Source organism: Eucyclogobius newberryi, unplaced genomic scaffold, assembly GCF_026437365.1.
Source record: "Eucyclogobius newberryi isolate DKJ021-1_F unplaced genomic scaffold, fEucNew1.0.hap1 SCAF_247, whole genome shotgun sequence".
Lineage (NCBI taxonomy): Eukaryota > Metazoa > Chordata > Actinopteri > Gobiiformes > Gobiidae > Eucyclogobius > Eucyclogobius newberryi.
In genome coordinates, this window is record NW_027315887.1 from 74,899 (window position 1) to 95,476 (window position 20,578).

The following is a 20,578-nucleotide window of genomic DNA, read 5'->3' on the forward strand; positions in this document are numbered from 1 at the left end:
TCACAGGTCAACAATAACATGTCAACAATAACACAATCACATGTCAACAATAACACAATCGCATGTCAACAATAACACAATCACATGTCAACAATAACACAATCACAGGTCAACAATAACATGTCAACAATAACACAATCACATGTCAACAATAACATGTCAACAATAACACAATCACATGTCAACAATAACACAATCACAGGTCAACAATAACATGTCAACAATAACACAATCACATGTCAACAATAACATGTCAACAATAACACAATCACAGGTCAACAATAACATGTCAACAATAACACAATCACATGTCAACAATAACACAATCACAGGTCAACAATAACATGTCAACAATAACACAATCACAGGTCAACAATAACATGTCAACAATAACACAATCACATGTCAACAATAACACAATCACAGGTCAACAATAACATGTCAACAATAACACAATCACATGTCAACAATAACACAATCACAGGTCAACAATAACATGTCAACAATAACACAATCACAGGTCAACAATAACATGTCAACAATAACACAATCACATGTCAACAATAACATGTCAACAATAACACAATCGCATGTCAATAATAACACGATCACTTGTCAACAATAACACAATCACATGTCAACAATCACATGTCAACAATCACACAATCACATGTCAACAATAACACAATCACAAGTCAACCATAACACAATCACAAGTCAACAATCACATGTCAACAATCACACAATCACATGTCAACAATAACACAATCACATGTCAACAATAACACAATCACATGTCAACAATAACACAATCACTTGTCAACAATAACACAATCACAAGTCAACAATAACACAATCACAAGTCAACCATAACACAATCACAAGTCAACAATCACATGTCAACAATAACATAATCACATGTCAACAATAACACAATCACAAGTCAACAATAACACAATCACTTGTCAACAATAACACAATCACTTGTCAACAATAACACAATCACATGTCAACAATAACACAATCACATGTCAACAATAACACAATCACATGTCAACAATAACACAATCACTTGTCAACAATAACACAATCACAAGTCAACAATCACAAGTCAACAATAACACAATCACAAGTCAACAATAACAAGTCAATAATCACAAGTCAACAATAGCAAGTCAATAATGAAGCAGATTGAGGCCCTGCTTGGACAGATAAATTTGCCCTTTGGCACGTTTGTGTTTTTTGTGAATAATTGTCAGTGATTGTTTTTTGAAACACATTTAAACACGATCAGAAGCTTCAGCTGCTGTGTACGTCGTTCTGCTGCCAATAAACATGATTTATAATGAACAAAAGTCACTTAATGTTTCCCTCTAAAGCCGGTTCCATTTCTGTTCAGTTATCTGTGAAGATAAGCGATGTCATCTTCTCGTCCAATCAGAGCGTGCTGTGGGCGGGGCTTTTCCTCCCTGGTTTCAGTGATGTGTGAGTGCTGGTGGTTTTCAGGTGAAGTATCGACTGGAGGCGAAGCAGAAGCTCCAGGACTCTCTGTTCAGAACACTGCCCCAAACTCTGGAGATACAACACGGCCAAGAGAGCGGCCGACTGCACAGCCAGGTGAGCCAGAGTTTAGAGCTGGTTTAGTCCTGGTTTAGAGCTGGTTTAGGCCTGATTTAGAGCTGGTTTAGTCCTGGTTTAGAGCTGGTTTAGGCCTGATTTAGAGCTGGTTTAGACCTGGTTTAGAGCTGGTTTAGACCTGGTTTAGAGCTGGTTTAGTCCTAGTTTAGACCGGGTCTAGACCTGGTTTAGACCTGGTTTAGACCTGGTTTAGAGCTGGTTTAGTCCTGGTTTAGACCGGGTCTAGACCTGGTTTAGAGCTGGTTTAGACCTGGTTTAGAGCTGGTTTAGAGCTGGTTTAGACCTGGTTTAGAGCTGGTTTAGAGCTGGTTTAGACCAGGTTTAGTCCTGGTTTAGACCGGCTCTAGACCTGGTTTAGTCCTGGCTTAGAGCTGGTTTAGACCGGGTTTAGAGCTGGTTTAGTCCTGGTTTAGTCCTGGTTTATGTGGACAATATGAGATGATTTAGTTTGTCTCATTTTGTTGCTTTAGTTCATGTTTCTCCCAAATACTTTTTCACGCTTAAACTTGAGCCATTCCTTTTATTGTGAAGTAACATAACTCTTTCTTGAGTTTTTGGATATTTTACGCAACGTCTTCTTAAAACTTTTTTAACCTTTCTACGATTTAAATAGAAACTGTTCTTTGTGGTAAACTTTACAGCCTTAAAATACTTTGTTGTATTTTGGAGGTTAATATAAAACGGGACGTATATGATCGTGGTATAAATATACAGTAAATATACAGTAAACATGATGTGCGGCTGTAACTGTTGCAGAGGCTGTATCGACTCCAGGCTCTGAAGGCTCTGAGCTCCAGCCTGTTCCACCTGCTCCCACACACTCCAGAGACCAGGTTCTACCGAGGCCTCAGCCACGCCCTGAGCCAGGTACACACCCCTCTGCCACGCCCTCAGCCAGGTACAGACCGAGGCCTCAGCCACGCCCTGAGCCAGGTACACACCCCTCTGCCACGCCCTGAGCCAGGTACAGACCGAGGCCTCAGCCACGCCCTGAGCCAGGTACACACCCCTCTGCCACGCCCTGAGCCAGGTACAGACCGAGGCCTCAGCCACGCCCTGAGCCAGGTACACACCCCTCTGCCACGCCCTGAGCCAGGTACAGAGCGAGGCCTCAGCCACGCCCTGAGCCAGGTACACACCCAGACCTCAGCCACGCCCTGAGCCAGGTACACACCCAGACCTCAGCCACGCCCTGAGCCAGGTACACACCCAGACCTCAGCCACGCCCTGAGCCAGGTACAGACCGAGACCTCAGCCATGCCCTGAGCCAGGTACAGACCCAGACCTCAGCCACGCCCTGAGCCAGGTACAGACCGAGACCTCAGCCATGCCCTGAGCCAGGTACACACCCAGACCTCAGCCACGCCCTGAGCCAGGTACAGACCGAGACCTCAGCCATGCCCTGAGCCAGGTACAGACCCAGACCTCAGCCACGCCCTGAGCCAGGTACACACCCAGACCTCAGCCACGCCCTGAGCCAGGTACAGACCGAGACCTCAGCCATGCCCTGAGCCAGGTACAGACCCAGACCTCAGCCACGCCCTGAGCCAGGTACAGACCAAGACCTCAGCCATGCCCTGAGCCAGGTACAGACCCAGACCTCAGCCACGCCCTGAGCCAGGTACAGACCGAGTCCTCAGCCATGCCCTGAGCCAGGTACAGACCCAGACCTCAGCCACGCCCTGAGCCAGGTACACACCGGCTTTAGACCTCGTAAAGGACTCGGGTCAGAAAGAGGTTTAAAAAAAACACAATTCTGATGGTCCAAGCTGACCTTTGATGGATTCAAACTTAATTTAATTTGAGCAGTTTAGATTTATTTCTGGTTTAGTCCACTTTTAGTCCAGGTTCTTATCACATTTGTTCTGGTTTTCCTTGTGTTCAGGTGAAATACAGGGAGCGTCTCCAGAGCTGTTTGTACGCTCAGCTCCCACAAACCAACGAGACTCTGAGGGCCAAAACCCTGTCTCAGATCACCAGCCAGGTAACCATAGTGACCTTTAACCTCTGAGACCACCAGCCAGGTAACCATAGTGACCTTTAACCTCTGAGACCACCAGCCAAGTAACCATAGTGACCTTTAACCTTTGAGACCACTAGCCAGGTAACCATAGTGACCTTTAACCTCTGAGACCACCAGCCAGGTAACCATAGTGACCTTTAACCTCTGAGACCACCAGCCAGGTAACCATAGTGACCTTTAACCTCTGAGACCACCAGCCAGGTAACCATAGTGACCTTTAACCTCTGAGACCACCAGCCAGGTAACCATAGTGCCATGACCTTTAACCTCTGAGACCACCAGCCAGGTAACCATAGTGACCTTTAACCTCTGAGACCACCAGCCAGGTAACCATAGTGACCTTTAACCTCTGAGACCACCAGCCAGGTAACCATAGTGACCTTTAACCTCTGAGACCACCAGCTAGGTAACCATAGTGACCTTTAACCTCTGAGACCACCAGCCAGGTAACCATAGTGACCTTTAACCTCGGAGACCACCAGCCAGGTAACCATAGTGACCTTTAACCTCTGAGATCACCGGCCAGGTAATCATAGTGACCTTTAACCTCTGAGACCACCAGCCAGGTAACCATAGTGACCTTTAACCTCTGAGACCACCAGCCAGGTAACCATAGTAACCTTTAACCTCTGAGACCACCGGCCAGGTAATCATAGTGACCTTTAACCTCTGAGACCACCAGCCAAGTAACCATAGTGACCTTTAACCTCTGAGACCACCAGCCAGGTAACCATAGTGACCTTTAACCTCTGAGACCACCAGCCAAGTAACCATAGTGACCTTTAACCTCTGAGATCACCAGCCAGGTAATCATAGTGACCTTTAACCTCTGAGACCACCAGCCAGGTAACCATAGTGACCTTTAACCTCTGAGACCACCAGCCAGGTAACCATAGTGCCATGACCTTTAACCTTTGAGACCACTAGCCAGGTAACCATAGTGACCTTTAACCTCTGAGACCACCAGCCAGGTAACCATAGTGACCTTTAACCTCTGAGACCACCAGCCAGGTAACCATAGTGACCTTTAACCTCGGAGACCACCAGCCAGGTAACCATAGTGACCTTTAACCTCTGAGACCACCAGCCAGGTAACCATAGTGACCTTTAACCTCTGAGACCACCAGCCAGGTAACCATAGTGACCTTTAACCTCTGAGACCACCAGCCAGGTAACCATAGTGACCTTTAACCTCTGAGACCACCAGCCAGGTAATCATAGTGACCTTTAACCTCTGAGACCACCAGCCAAGTAACCATAGTGACCTTTAACCTCTGAGACCACCAGCCAGGTAACCATAGTGACCTTTAACCTCTGAGACCACCAGCCAAGTAACCATAGTGACCTTTAACCTCTGAGATCACCAGCCAGGTAATCATAGTGACCTTTAACCTCTGAGACCACCAGCCAGGTAACCATAGTGACCTTTAACCTCTGAGACCACCAGCCAGGTAACCATAGTGACCTTTAACCTCTGAGACCACCAGCCAGGTAACCATAGTGACCTTTAACCTCTGAGACCACCAGCCAAGTAACCATAGTGACCTTTAACCTCTGAGACCACCAGCCAGGTAATCATAGTGACCTTTAACCTCTGAGACCACCAGCCAGGTAACCATAGTGACCTTTAACCTCTGAGACCACCAGCCAGGTAACCATAGTGACCTTTAACCTCGGAGACCACCAGCCAGGTAACCATAGTGACCTTTAACCTCTGAGACCACCAGCCAGGTAACCATAGTGACCTTTAACCTCGGAGACCACCGGCCAGGTAACCATAGTGACCTTTAACCTCTGAGATCACCGGCCAGGTAATCATAGTGACCTTTAACCTCTGAGACCACCAGCCAGGTAATCATAGTGACCTTTAACCTCTGAGACCACCAGCCAGGTAACCATAGTGACCTTTAACCTCTGAGACCACCAGCCAGGTAACCATAGTGACCTTTAACCTCTGAGACCACCAGCCAAGTAACCATAGTGACCTTTAACCTCGGAGACCACCAGCCAGGTAACCATAGTGACCTTTAACCTCGGAGACCACCGGCCAGGTAACCATAGTGACCTTTAACCTCTGAGATCACCGGCCAGGTAATCATAGTGACCTTTAACCTCTGAGACCACCAGCCAGGTAATCATAGTGACCTTTAACCTCTGAGACCACCAGCCAGGTAACCATAGTGACCTTTAACCTCTGAGACCACCAGCCAGGTAACCATAGTGACCTTTAACCTCTGAGACCACCAGCCAGGTAACCATAGTAACCTTTAACCTCTGAGACCACCAGCCAGGTAATCATAGTGACCTTTAACCTCTGAGACCACCAGCCAGGTAACCATAGTGACCTTTAACCTCTGAGACCACCAGCCAGGTAACCATAGTGACCTTTAACCTCTGAGACCACCAGCCAGGTAATCATAGTGACCTTTAACCTCTGAGACCACCAGCCAGGTAACCATAGTGACCTTTAACCTCTGAGACCACCAGCCAGGTAACCATAGTGACCTTTAACCTCTGAGACCACCAGCCAGGTAACCATAGTGCCACGACCTTTAATCTCTGAGAGAAAACAAGACAGCACAAAGCAGAAACACCAAAGAATCATTCGTCTTCAAACTCTGACTTGATCTGGTGCTAAAGCTCAGTGTTTCCACTGATGCTAACGACTATGTGGAGCCTTAGCAACACAGAGCTAGGAAAGCGCATTAGCAACAGCTGTTTCCTGTTTATGGCGGCACGGCACTCGCTTTGTCAAGAGCCACAATCTGATATTTTCAGGTCATAATGCGTCTAACATTAGCATTAGCATTAGCATGACATAAAGAGAGGTTCAAACGCGGCGTAGAGGCTTTAGCCACGCCCCTCACATGCAGAGAAGTCAAAGAAATGAGGCAAAACTGTTCCTGTGTACGCTAGCTTTAGCCACGCCCCTCACACACGCTAGCTTTAGCCACGCCCCTCACACACGCTAGCTTTAGCCGAGCCCCTCACACACGCTAGCTTTAGCCACGCCCCTCACACACGCTAGCTTTAGCCACGCCCCTCACACACACTAGCTTTAGCCACGCCCCTCACACACACTAGCTTTAGCCACGCCCCTCACACACACTAGCTTTAGCCACGCCCCTCACACACACTAGCTTTAGCCACGCCCCTCACACACTGGAATGTCTAAACGTCTCTTTGTGACTCACTCAGATAAACCTCAGGAGGAGTTAGATGGGATTTCTTTAGGAAACATGAAGATCTGTGTTCTTTGTGTCCTTTGTGTCCTTTGTCCCACTCGTCGCTCGTCTCTGTTCCAGGTCAAATACAGGGACAGTGGTAAGAAGTGGATGTCCAGCTGTTTGTTTTCAAAGCTTCCTCAGACTCTGGACACGATCCACGCCAAAGAATTGTCTCAAATCCACAGCCAGGTCAGCTCCAGATCAATCCAGATCAATCCAGATCAATCCAGATCAATCCAGATCAATCCAGATCAATCCAGATCCAAGCTTCTGTTTGGACGTGTTTTAGACTGATGTTCTTTTCTCCAGGTGAAGTACAGACAGGACTCCAGCAGCAGAGGTCTGTACCATCAGCTCAAAGACACTCCAGAGACTCAGCTGTGCAGAGCTCTGCAGGACCTCTACAGCCAGGTCAGGACCTGCTCAGGACCTGCTCAGGACCTGCTCAGGACTCTGATGTCTCTGTGTTGTTCAGGTGAAGTACAAGGAGCAGGTGAAGAGGACTCAGGCCCAGACTCTGTTCTCTGGACTTCCTCAGACTTTAGAGACTCTTCAGGCCAAACTCCAGACGGAGCTCCAGAGCGAGGTAAGACCTGAGCACTCTCCTCTGTCCAACCCTCTTCACTTTAGGTCTTTAATGGGACGTTGTTAATTAAAGACGAGCCTCTGTTGAAGGTTTCACTGTGAATGGACTTCCTGTTTGTGAAGCACTTGCCGTGTGTATGAATTATTGTTTTGCTCATGTTGGTGTTTCAGGTCTGGTACAGGAGCGGTCGAGAGGAGCAGCGTGTGAGTCTGTTCTCTGCTCTGCCTCACACACTGACCACTCAGTTTGTGAAGGACATGGCAGAGACACACAGCCAGGTGAGGCCTTCAGCTCATGGTCGTTCTTCTGCTCGAGGTCGTTCTTCAGCTCGAGGTCGTTCTTCAGCTCGAGGTCGTTCTTCAGCTCATGGTTGTTCTTCAGCTCGCGGTCGTTCTTCAGCTCGAGGTCGTTCTTCAGCTCGAGGTCGTTCTTCAGCTCATGGTTGTTCTTCAGCTCGCGGTCGTTCTTCCGCTCGAGGTCGTTCTTCTGCTCGAGGTCGTTCTTCAGCTCGAGGTCGTTCTTCAGCTCGAGGTCGTTCTTCAGCTCGCGATCGTTCTTCAGCTCGAGGTCGTTCTTCAGCTCGAGGTCGTTCTTCTGCTCGAGGTCGTTCTTCAGCTCATGGTCGTTCTTCAGCTCGAGGTCGTTCTTCAGCTCGCGATCGTTCTTCAGCTCGAGGTCGTTCTTCAGCTCGAGGTCGTTCTTCTGCTCGAGGTCGTTCTTCAGCTCATGGTCGTTCTTCAGCTCGCGGTCGTTCTTCAGCTCGAGGTCGTTCTTCAGCTCGAGGTCGTTCTTCAGCTCGAGGTCGTTCTTCAGCTCGAGGTCGTTCTTCAGCTCGAGGTCGTTCTTCAGCTCGAGGTCGTTCTTCTGCTCGAGGTCGTTCTTCAGCTCGAGGTCGTTCTTCAGCTCGAGGTCGTTCTTCAGCTCGCGGTCGTTCTTCAGCTCATGGTCGTTCTTCTGCTCGAGGTCGTTCTTCAGCTCGAGGTCGTTCTTCAGCTCGCGGTCGTTCTTCAGCTCGCGATCGTTCTTCAGCTCGAGGTCGTTCTTCAGCTCGCGGTCGTTCTTCAGCTCGCGATCGTTCTTCAGCTCGAGGTCGTTCTTCAGCTCGAGGTCGTTCTTCAGCTCGAGGTCGTTCTTCTGCTCGAGGTCGTTCTTCAGCTCGAGGTCGTTCTTCAGCTCGAGGTCGTTCTTCAGCTCGCGGTCGTTCTTCAGCTCATGGTCGTTCTTCAGCTCGCGGTCGTTCTTCAGCTCGAGGTCGTTCTTCAGCTCGAGGTCGTTCTTCAGCTCGAGGTCGTTCTTCAGCTCGAGGTCGTTCTTCTGCTCGAGGTCGTTCTTCAGCTCGAGGTCGTTCTTCAGCTCGAGGTCGTTCTTCTGCTCGAGGTCGTTCTTCAGCTCGAGGTCGTTCTTCAGCTCGAGGTCGTTCTTCAGCTCGCGGTCGTTCTTCAGCTCATGGTCGTTCTTCTGCTCGAGGTCGTTCTTCAGCTCGAGGTCGTTCTTCAGCTCGCGGTCGTTCTTCAGCTCGCGATCGTTCTTCAGCTCGAGGTCGTTCTTCAGCTCGCGGTCGTTCTTCAGCTCGCGATCGTTCTTCAGCTCGAGGTCGTTCTTCAGCTCGCGGTCGTTCTTCAGCTCGCGATCGTTCTTCAGCTCGAGGTCGTTCTTCAGCTCGCGATCGTTCTTCAGCTCGAGGTCGTTCTTCAGCTCGCGGTCGTTCTTCAGCTCGCGATCGTTCTTCAGCTCGAGGTCGTTCTTCAGCTCATGGTCGTTCTTCAGCTCGAGGTCGTTCTTCAGCTCATGGTTGTTCTTCAGCTCGAGGTCGTTCTTCAGCTCGCGGTCGTTCTTCAGCTCGCGATCGTTCTTCAGCTCGAGGTCGTTCTTCAGCTCGAGGTCGTTCTTCAGCTCATGGTCGTTCTTCTGCTCAAGGTCGTTCTTCAGCTCATGGTTGTTCTTCAGCTCGCGGTCGTTCTTCAGCTCGAGGTCGTTCTTCAGCTCATGGTTGTTCTTCAGCTCGCGGTCGTTCTTCAGCTCGAGGTCGTTCTTCAGCTCGAGGTCGTTCTTCAGCTCGAGGTCGTTCTTCAGCTCGAGGTCGTTCTTCTGCTCGAGGTCGTTCTTCAGCTCGAGGTCGTTCTTCAGCTCGAGGTCGTTCTTCAGCTCATGGTCGTTCTTCTGCTCGAGGTCGTTCTTCAGCTCGAGGTCGTTCTTCAGCTCGCGGTCGTTCTTCAGCTCGCGATCGTTCTTCAGCTCGAGGTCGTTCTTCAGCTCGCGGTCGTTCTTCAGCTCGCGATCGTTCTTCAGCTCGAGGTCGTTCTTCAGCTCGAGGTCGTTCTTCAGCTCGCGATCGTTCTTCAGCTCGAGGTCGTTCTTCAGCTCATGGTCGTTCTTCAGCTCGAGGTCGTTCTTCAGCTCATGGTTGTTCTTCAGCTCGAGGTCGTTCTTCAGCTCGCGGTCGTTCTTCAGCTCGCGATCGTTCTTCAGCTCGAGGTCGTTCTTCAGCTCGAGGTCGTTCTTCAGCTCATGGTCGTTCTTCAGCTCGAGGTCGTTCTTCAGCTCATGGTCGTTCTTCTGCTCGAGGTCGTTCTTCAGCTCGAGGTCGTTCTTCAGCTCGCGATCGTTCTTCAGCTCGAGGTCGTTCTTCAGCTCGAGGTCGTTCTTCAGCTCATGGTCGTTCTTCTGCTCGAGGTCGTTCTTCAGCTCGAGGTCGTTCTTCAGCTCGCGATCGTTCTTCAGCTCGAGGTCGTTCTTCAGCTCGCGATCGTTCTTCAGCTCGAGGTCGTTCTTCAGCTCGCGATCGTTCTTCAGCTCGCGATCGTTCTTCAGCTCGAGGTCGTTCTTCAGCTCGAGGTCGTTCTTCAGCTCGAGGTCGTTCTTCAGCTCATGGTCGTTCTTCAGCTCGAGGTCGTTCTTCAGCTCGAGGTCGTTCTTCAGCTCGCGGTCGTTCTTCAGCTCATGGTCGTTCTTCTGCTCGAGGTCGTTCTTCAGCTCGAGGTCGTTCTTCAGCTCGCGATCGTTCTTCAGCTCGAGGTCGTTCTTCAGCTCGCGATCGTTCTTCAGCTCGCGATCGTTCTTCAGCTCGAGGTCGTTCTTCAGCTCGCGGTCGTTCTTCAGCTCATGGTCGTTCTTCTCGTAGGACATATCTTCGGCGTCTGGTCTTGGTCTTGTTTCTGTCCGTGACACGTTCTCTTCAGATAAACTCTATTCTGAGCTCGTTATCTGAGTGTGCCTTCTCAGAGTCTGGCTCTGCTCTGGCTCTGGGAGCGACGCGTCTCAATCTAAATTCCTCGGTCAATGTTTCGCCCGTCGCACGGACACGTGTCTTCAAAGGACACGTGTCTTCAAAGGACACGTGTCTTCAAAGGACACGTGTCTTCGTCTTCAAACGACACGTGTCTTCAAACGACACGTGTCTTCAAACGACACGTGTCTTCAAAGGACACGCGTCTTCAAACGACACGTGTCTTCAAAGGACACGTGTCTTCAAAGGACACGTGTCTTCAAAGGACACGTGTCTTCAAAGGACACGTGTCTTCAAAGGACACGTGTCTTCGTCTTCAAACGACACGTGTCTTCAAACGACACGTGTCTTCAAACGACACGTGTCTTCAAAGGACACGCGTCTTCAAACGACACGTGTCTTCAAAGGACACGTGTCTTCAAAGGACACGTGTCTTCAAAGGACACGTGTCTTCAAACAACACGTGTCTTCAAACAACACGTGTCTTAAAACGACACGTGTCTTCAAAGGACACGCGTCTTCAAACGACACGTGTCTTCAAAGGACACGCGTCTTCAAACGACACGTGTCTTCAAAGGACACGTGTCTTCAAACGACACGTGTCTTCAAAGGACACGCGTCTTCAAACGACACGTGTCTTCAAAGGACACGCGTCTTCAAACGACACGTGTCTTCAAAGGACACGCGTCTTCAAAGGACACGTGTCTTCAAAGGACACGCGTCTTCAAAGGACACGTGTCTTCAAAGGACACGTGTCTTCAAAGGACACGTGTCTTCAAACAACACGTGTCTTCAAACGACACGTGTCTTCAAACGACACGTGTCTTCAAACGACACGTGTCTTCAAACGACACGTGTCTTCAAAGGACACGCGTCTTCAAACGACACGTGTCTTCAAAGGACACGTGTCTTCAAAGGACACGTGTCTTCAAACGACACGTGTCTTCAAACAACACGTGTCTTAAAACGACACGTGTCTTCAAAGGACACGCGTCTTCAAACGACACGTGTCTTCAAAGGACACGCGTCTTCAAACGACACGTGTCTTCAAAGGACACGCGTCTTCAAACGACACGTGTCTTCAAAGGACACGCGTCTTCAAACGACACGTGTCTTCAAAGGACACGCGTCTTCAAAGGACACGTGTCTTCAAAGGACACGTGTCTTCAAAGGACACGTGTCTTCAAAGGACACGTGTCTTCAAAGGACACGTGTCTTCAAACAACACGTGTCTTCAAACAACACGTGTCTTAAAACGACACGTGTCTTCAAAGGACACGCGTCTTCAAACGACACGTGTCTTCAAAGGACACGCGTCTTCAAACGACACGTGTCTTCAAAGGACACGTGTCTTCAAACGACACGTGTCTTCAAAGGACACGCGTCTTCAAACGACACGTGTCTTCAAAGGACACGCGTCTTCAAACGACACGTGTCTTCAAAGGACACGTGTCTTCAAAGGACACGTGTCTTCAAAGGACACGTGTCTTCAAAGGACACGTGTCTTCGTCTTCAAACGACACGTGTCTTCAAACGACACGTGTCTTCAAACGACACGTGTCTTCAAAGGACACGCGTCTTCAAACGACACGTGTCTTCAAAGGACACGCGTCTTCAAACGACACGTGTCTTCAAAGGACACGTGTCTTCAAACGTGTACGATGAGGCTTTAAAAAAGATAATTAAAAACGAGGAGGTGCAGTTGTGTCTTTGTACGTTACGTTTGTGATTTGAATGTCGTGCAGCGGAAGTACAAAGAGTCCATGAAGAAGGAGAGCAGTCATCCTCTGTACCACACACTCCCGGTAACCATGGAGACGCAACGAGTGAAAGGAGTCACAGAGCTACAGAGCGAGGTAAGGGAGGAGGAGGAGGAGGAGGAGGAGAGAGAAGGAGAGAGGAGAGAGGAGGAGGAGAGAGGAGTGAGGAGGAGGAGAGAGCGGGAAGAGTGAGGAGGAGAGAGGGAGAGGAGTGAGGAGGAGAGAGAAGGAGGAGGAGAGAGGAAGAGGAGGAGGAGAGGAGGAGGAGGAGTGAGAAGGAATGAATTTAAAGGAAATTGGTAGAAATGTGGGAGAAGAATCCATGTGAAATTGTTAAAGGTGGAATGGACGATTTTTTTCAGCAATTTTTTCTCATATTTCCTCGTGGCGTGGATAAATCATTTGTCCTGCCACGTATCAATCATAAAACGCACCTACCACTCACCTGCAGCCGCGTCAGGCTCGTCCCCATGTTTCCGCGTGCCTAAGCGCATGGATCTATCATAATATAGTTCCCTCAGTGTACGGGGCAAAATGAAGATGGATAAAGACAGTTCGAGCTGACGCAGAAGTGGACAGAAATCTACGGGAGACGAGAGATGCGATGTGATCCGTTGCGCTAATAAACAAACGCACGTGTGTGTTGTATCGGTCCGCACAGGGGAGGGGCATGAGCACTTCCACCTGCGTTCTCAAATCGCCGAAAAATCGTCCATACCGCCTTTAAAAAACTGAGGGGAAAAGTTTAGGATTTGATGTTTTTCAGCTTATTTTTTATGTTTGTTTGTTTGTTTGTTTGAGGCGAGGTACAAAGAGGGGAAGAAGGCTCTGTCCCAAAGCTTGTACTCGCTGCTCCCTCAGACGGCCGAGACGCAGCTCGCCGCCAAGATGTCCGCCCTCAGCAGCCAGGTGCCACATCATGAGCTCTAATGCCACATCATGAGCTCTAATGCCACATCATGAGCTCTAATGCCCCATCATGAGCTCTAATGCCCCATCATGAGCTCTAATGCCCCATCATGAGCTCTAATGCCCCATCATGAGCTCTAATGCCCCATCATGAGCTCTAATGCCCCATCATGAGCTCTAATGCCCCATCATGAGCTCTAATGCCCCATCATGAGCTCTAATGCCCCATCATGAGCTCTAATGCCCCATCATGAGCTCTAATGCCACATCATGAGCTCTAATGCCCCATCATGAGCTCTAATGCCCCATCATGAGCTCTAATGCCACATCATGAGCTCTAATGCCCCATCATCAGCTCTAATGCCACATCATGAGCTCTAATGCCACATCATGAGCTCTAAATGCCACATCATGAGCTGTAATGCCACATCATGAGCTCTAATGCCACATCATGAGCTCTAATGCCACATCATGAGCTCTAATGCCACATCATGAGCCCTAAATGCCACATCATGAGCTCTAATGCCACATCATGAGCTCTAAATGCCACATCATGAGCTCTAAGGCCACATCATGAGCTCTAATGCCACATCATCAGCTCTAAATGCCACATCATGAGCTCTAATGCCACATCATGAGCTCTAAATGCCACATCATGAGCTCTAAGGCCACATCATGAGCTCTAAGGCCACATCATCAGCTCTAAATGCCACATCATCAGCTCTAATGCCACATCATGAGCTCTAATGCCACATCATGAGCTCTAAATGCCACATCATCAGCTCTAATGCCACATCATGAGCTCTAATGCCACATCATGAGCTCTAAATGCCACATCATGAGCTCTAAATGCCACATCATGAGCTCTAAATGCCACATCATGAGCTCTAAGGCCACATCATGAGCTCTAAATGCCACATCATGAGCTCTAAATGCCACATCATGAGCTCTAAGGCCACATCATGAGCTCTAATGCCACATCATGAGCTCTAAATGCCACATCATGAGCTCTAATGCCACATCATGAGCTCTGCCACATCATGAGCTCTAATGCCACATCATGAGCTCTAATGCCACATCATGAGCTCTAAATCCCACATCATGAGCTCTAATGCCACATCATGAGCTTTAATGCCACATCATGAGCTCTAATGCCACATCATGGGCTTTAATGCCACATCATGAGCTCTAAGGCCACATCATCAGCTCTAAATGCCACATCATCAGCTCTAATGCCACATCATGAGCTCTAATGCCACATCATGAGCTCTAAATGCCACATCATCAGCTCTAATGCCACATCATGAGCTCTAATGCCACATCATGAGCTCTAAATGCCACATCATGAGCTCTAAATGCCACATCATGAGCTCTAAATGCCACATCATGAGCTCTAAGGCCACATCATGAGCTCTAAATGCCACATCATGAGCTCTAAATGCCACATCATGAGCTCTAAGGCCACATCATGAGCTCTAATGCCACATCATGAGCTCTAAATGCCACATCATGAGCTCTAATGCCACATCATGAGCTCTGCCACATCATGAGCTCTAATGCCACATCATGAGCTCTAATGCCACATCATGAGCTCTAAATCCCACATCATGAGCTCTAATGCCACATCATGAGCTTTAATGCCACATCATGAGCTCTAATGCCACATCATGGGCTTTAATGCCACATCATGAGCTCTAATGCCACATCATGGGCTTTAATGCCACATCATGAGCTCTAAATGCCACATCATGAGCTCTAATGCCACATCATGAGCTCTAAATGCCACATCATGAGCTCTAAATGCCACATCATGAGCTCTAATGCCACATCATGAGCTCTAAATGCCACATCATGAGCTCTAATGCCACATCATGAGCTCTAATGCCACATCATGAGCTCTAAATGCCACATCATGAGCTCTAAATGCCACATCATGAGCTCTAATGCCACATCATGAGCTCTAATGCCACATCATGAGCTCTAAATGCCACATCATGAGCTCTAATGCCACATCATGAGCTCTAAATGCCACATCATGAGCTGTGTGTCCTCTTCAGAGTAAATACAGAGAGCAGAGCGTGAAGAGCCTGCACCGGAGCCTGTACTCGCAGCTCCCTGAGACCGCCCACACCGCCCTCGCCAAGACCGTGTCCGAGCTGCAGAGCCAGGTGAGGGAGCCGCAGGAGCCACAGGAGCCGTGGTCCGGTCCGTGGCTCGCTCACGTGTGGATGTTCTGTTCCAGAGCAAATACAAGGAGGCGAGCAGAAAGGAGGCGCCGGAGAGCCTGTTCCACCATCTGTCCATCACGCCACAGATTCAACACGCCAAAGAGGCCATGGAGCTGCAGAGCCAGGTACAAACCATGAGCCGGGTACAAACCATGAGCCGGGTACAAACCATGAGCCGGGTACAAACCATGAGCCGGGTACAAACCATGAGCCGGGTACAAACCATGAGCCGGGTACAAACCATGGGCCGGGTACAAACCATGGGCCGGGTACAAACCATGGGCCGGGTACAAACCATGAGCCGGGTACAAACCATGAGCCGCTTTCCTAGGAATGCGCTGCTCTTGAAGTGTGATCTAACGTAGGATGTTTAGCAGATGTGATGAACTTGTGTCTGTTTTAGTTTCTTTTATAATGTGGTGTGTTTGTGCAGGTGAAGTACAGACAGGAGCAGAACAGCGCCCTCTACAGTCGCCTGCCACAGACGGAGGAGATCAGGTTTGCGTCAGCCATGAGCGAGCTGCAGAGCCAGGTACGGCCTCCAGGGGGAGCGTGTGGAGCCAGGAGCCGGTTTGTAACTGTGTGTATGTCTGTGTCTGTGTGTGTGTGTGTGTGTGCGTTTGTGTGTGTGTGTGTGTGTGTATGTACGTACGTACGTGTGGGTTACGTGTGGGTTACGTGTGTGCGTGCGTATGTGTGTGTGTGTGTGCATGTGTGTGCGTGCGTGTGTGTGTGTACGTGTGTGCGTACGTGTGTGTGTGCGTGCGTGTGTGTGTGTGTACGTGTGTGTGTGTGTGTGTGTGTGTGTACGTGTGTGTGCGTGCGTGTGTGTGTGTGTGTGTGTGCGTGCGTGTGCGTGTGTGTGTGTACGTGTGTGTGTGCGTGTGTGTGTGTGTACGTGTGTGTGCGTGCGTGTGTGTGCGTGTGTGTGTGTGTGCGTGTGTGTGCGTGTGTGTGTACGTGTGTGTGCGTGCGTGCGTGTGTGTGTGTGTGTGTGTGCGTGTGCGTGTGTGTGTGTACGTGTGTGTGTGCGTGTGTGTGTGTGTACGTGTGTGTGCGTGCGTGTGTGTGCGTGTGTGTGTGTGTGCGTGTGTGTGCGTGTGTGTGTGTGTACGTGTGTGTGCGTGCGTGCGTGCGTGCGTGTGTGTGTGTGTGTGTGTGCGTGTGTGTGCGTATGTGTGTGTGTGCGTGCGTGCGTGTGTGTGTGTGTGTGTGTGTGCGTGTGTGTGCGTGTGTGTGTGTGTACGTGTGTGTGCGTGCGTGCGTGTGTGTGTGTGCGTGCGTGTGTGTGTACGTGTGTGTGCGTGTGTGTGTGTGTACGTGTGTGTGCGTGCGTGTGTGTGCATGCGTGTGTGCGTGCGTGTGTGTCTCTGTGTGTCTGTGTGTGTGTTGTGTGGTGTGCAGAGTGTGTACGCGCAGCAGAGCAGAGTCGACCTCCGCAGCAGCGAGTTCCACCTCCTCCCTCAGACCAGAGACACCGAGTTTGCCAAACACGCGTCCGAGATCCAGAGCCAGGTCAGTCCGCTCGGATCGCTATGGCAACGAGCTCAATACTTAGCGGTGACACGCGTCTGTTTGTGTGGCAGGTGTTGTACAGGAAGGAGCGCGAGGAGCAGAGCCAGAGCCTGTTCTCCGCTTTGCCTCACACTCCCACCACGCAGCTGGTGAAGGAGGTTTCCGAGGCGCTCTCCGAGGTCAGCGTCTCGACCAATCACAGAGCAGAAACAGACACGCCAACACTCCCATCTGACCTTTAAAAGACACATATTCCTCTCTCTTTAACCCTGTCCTCTCCCCTCTGAGCCTCAGAAACACTCCCCTATCTGTGATGTCATGTTCTACCTGTGATGTCATGTTCTACCTGTGATGTCATGTTCTACCTGTGATGTCATGTTCTACCTGTGATGTCATGTTCTACCTGTGATGTCATGTTCTACCTGTGACGCGGCTCTGAGACTCTTCTGCCGTTGGTCGCTCCGTCAAACGTCTCCAGACGGCGCTGACCAATGGGATGTGTCGTCTCTGTTGCAGATCAAGTACAAAGCAGCGTGTAAGAAGGAGCTGGAGAAGAGCCTCTACGCGCTGCTGCCGGAGACAAAGGACACGCGACACGCCAAAGACGCCTCACGGCTCTGCAGCCAGGTCCGAGCTCCCGAGAACACGCTCAGGTCAGAGGTCAGAGGTCGTCTTCAGGAGCCCTGCTGACCGCTGTGGTCTTGTTCCTCGCAGAGAGCGTACGGCGAGGAGAGCAGGAAGGGCGCGGTCTGCAGCCTGTACTCGCAGATGCCTCAGACCATCGAGACTGTCTTCGCCAAAGAAGTGTCCAAGGCCCAGAGCGATGTGAGTCAAGGCCCCTCCCCCTACTCCTGCCTCTGTTCAGACACTGACCCCTGACCTCTGACCCCTGACCTCTGATCACTGACCCCTGACTACTGACCACTGACCACTGGACACACCTGACTTTACACACACACTGCACCTCCGGAGCCCGAAGAGCCACATTTGTCTTGTGTATTTGTGTTTATGTTGTGAGTTTACATTGTGTGTTTACGTTGCGAGTTTACGTTGTGAGTTTACGTTGTGAGTTTACGTTGTGTGTTTACATTGTGTGTTTACGTTGTGAGTTTACATTAGATGTTTACGGTGTGTGTTTACGTTGTGAGTTTACATTGTGAGTTTACGTTGTGTGTTTACGTTGCAAGTTTACATTGCGTGTTTACGTTGTGAGTTTACGTTGTGAGTTTACATTGTGTGTTTACGTTGTGTGTTTACGTTGTGAGTTTACGTTGCGAGTTTACGTTGCGTGTTTACGTTGTGAGTTTACGTTGTGTTTACGTTGTGAGTTTACATTGGATGTTTACGGTGTGTGTTTACGTTGTGAGTTTACGTTGTGAGTTTACGTTGTGTTTACGTTGTGAGTTTACATTGGATGTTTACGGTGTGTGTTTACGTTGTGAGTTTACATTGTGTGTTTACGTTGTGTGTTTACGTTGTGAGTTTACGGTGTGTGTTTACGTTGCAAGTTTACGTTGCGTGTTTACATTGCGTGTTTACGTTGTGAGTTTACATTGTGTTTACGTTGTGAGTTTACGTTGTGTGTTTACGTTGTGTGTTTACGTTGTGTGTTTACATTGTGTGTTTACGTGGTGAGTTTCCATTGTGTGTTTACGTTGTGTGTTGTGCAGAAGTTCTACAAAGAGCAGTACAACCGAGAGAAAGGCCGTAGCAGCTACAGCCGCCTCCAGACTCTGCCCCAGGTCCAGCACGCCATGGAAGTGACCAGGAACCAGAGTCAGGTACTAAGAACCAGAAGAACCAGAGCCAAACGAACCAGAACCAAAAGAACCAGAACCAAAAGAACCAGAACCAATAGAACCAGAGCCAAAAGAACCAGAACCAGAGCCAAAAGAACCTGTTGTAGACCCTGTTCAGACCCGCTACAGTTCTCTGTGTTTCAGGTGAACTACTCTAAATCTCGAGAGCTTCTTCATCAGTTTTGTTCAGCTCGACCCGACATCGTCAGCGCCTCCAACGCGGCCAAACTGGCCAGCGACGTAAGTGTCACTAACGTCTCCACGACAACCACGTCTCCACGACAACCACGTCACTAACGTCTCCACCACAACCACGTCTCCACCACAACCACGTCTCCACCACAACCACGTCTTGTGATTGTGACGTCTGTGATTGTGATGTCTGTGATTGTGATGTCTGTGATTGTGACTTCTGTGATTGTGACGTCTGTGATTGTGATGTCTGTGATTGTGACGTCTGTGATTGTGACGTCTGTGATTGTGACGTCTGTGATTGTGACGTCTGTGATTGTGATGTCTGTGATTGTGACTTCTGTGATTGTGACGTCTGTGATTGTGATGTCTGTGATTGTGACGTCTGTGATTGTGACGTCTGTGATTGTGATGTCTGTGATTGTGACGTCTGTGATTGTGACGTCTGTGATTGTGATGTCTGTGATTGTGACGTCTGTGATTGTGACGTCTGTGATTGTGATGTCTGTGATTGTGACGTCTGTGATTGTGACGTCTGTGATTGTGACGTCTGTGATTCTGATGTCTGTGATTGTGACGTCTGTGATTGTGACGTCTGTGATTGTGATGTCTGTGATTGTGACGTCTGTGATTGTGACGTCTGTGATTGTGATGTCTGTGATTGTGACGTCTGTGATTGTGACGTCTGTGATTGTGATGTCTGTGATTGTGACGTCTGTGATTGTGACGTCTGTGATTGTGACGTCTGTGATTGTGACGTCTGTGATTGTGACGTCTGTGATTGTGATGTCTGTGATGTCTGTGATTGTGACGTCTGTGATTGTGATGTCTGTGATTGTGACGTCTGTGATTGTGATGTCTGTGATTGTGACGTCTGTGATTGTGATGTCTGTGATTGTGACGTCTGTGATTGTGATGTCTGTGATTGTGACGTCTGTGATTGTGACGTCTGTGATTGTGATGTCTGTGATGTCTGTGATTGTGATGTCTGTGATTGTGACTTCTGTGATTGTGATGTCTGTGATTGTGACGTCTGTGATTGTGATGTCTGTGATTGTGACGTCTGTGATTGTGATGTCTGTGATGTCTGTGATTGTGACGTCTGTGATTGTGATGTCTGTGATGTCTGTGATTGTGACGTCTGTGATTGTGATGTCTGTGATGTCTGTGATTGTGACGTCTGTGATTGTGATGTCTGTGATTGTGATGTCTGTGATTGTGACGTCTGTGATTGTGACGTCTGTGATTGTGACGTCTGTGATTGTGATGTCTGTGATTGTGACGTCTGTGATTGTGACGTCTGTGATTGTGACGTCTGTGATTGTGACGTCTGTGATCGTGACGTCTGTGATTGTGACGTCTGTGATTGTGATGTCTGTGATTGTGACGTCTGTGATTGTGACGTCTGTGATTGTGACGTCTGTGATTGTGATGTCTGTGATTGTGATGTCTGTGATGTCTGTGATTGTGACTTC

General features: G+C 49.3%; 1 protein-coding gene across 1 annotated transcript in view; it reads left to right on the top strand.

Annotated features, from left to right (window-relative positions):
• The window catches only part of LOC140372538 (uncharacterized), a 112,890-nt gene that overhangs the window by 68,377 nt on the left and 23,935 nt on the right, over positions 1-20,578 (top strand). The window contains 18 exon segments of the mRNA XM_072459670.1: positions 1,507-1,617; positions 2,395-2,505; positions 3,524-3,622; positions 6,967-7,077; positions 7,198-7,299; positions 7,364-7,474; positions 7,645-7,752; positions 12,446-12,556; positions 13,262-13,369; positions 15,427-15,537; positions 15,612-15,722; positions 16,031-16,129; positions 17,002-17,112; positions 17,184-17,291; positions 17,629-17,739; positions 17,827-17,937; positions 18,783-18,893; positions 19,056-19,233. Coding sequence (XP_072315771.1) covers positions 1,507-1,617; positions 2,395-2,505; positions 3,524-3,622; positions 6,967-7,077; positions 7,198-7,299; positions 7,364-7,474; positions 7,645-7,752; positions 12,446-12,556; positions 13,262-13,369; positions 15,427-15,537; positions 15,612-15,722; positions 16,031-16,129; positions 17,002-17,112; positions 17,184-17,291; positions 17,629-17,739; positions 17,827-17,937; positions 18,783-18,893; positions 19,056-19,233 — 2,023 coding nt within the window.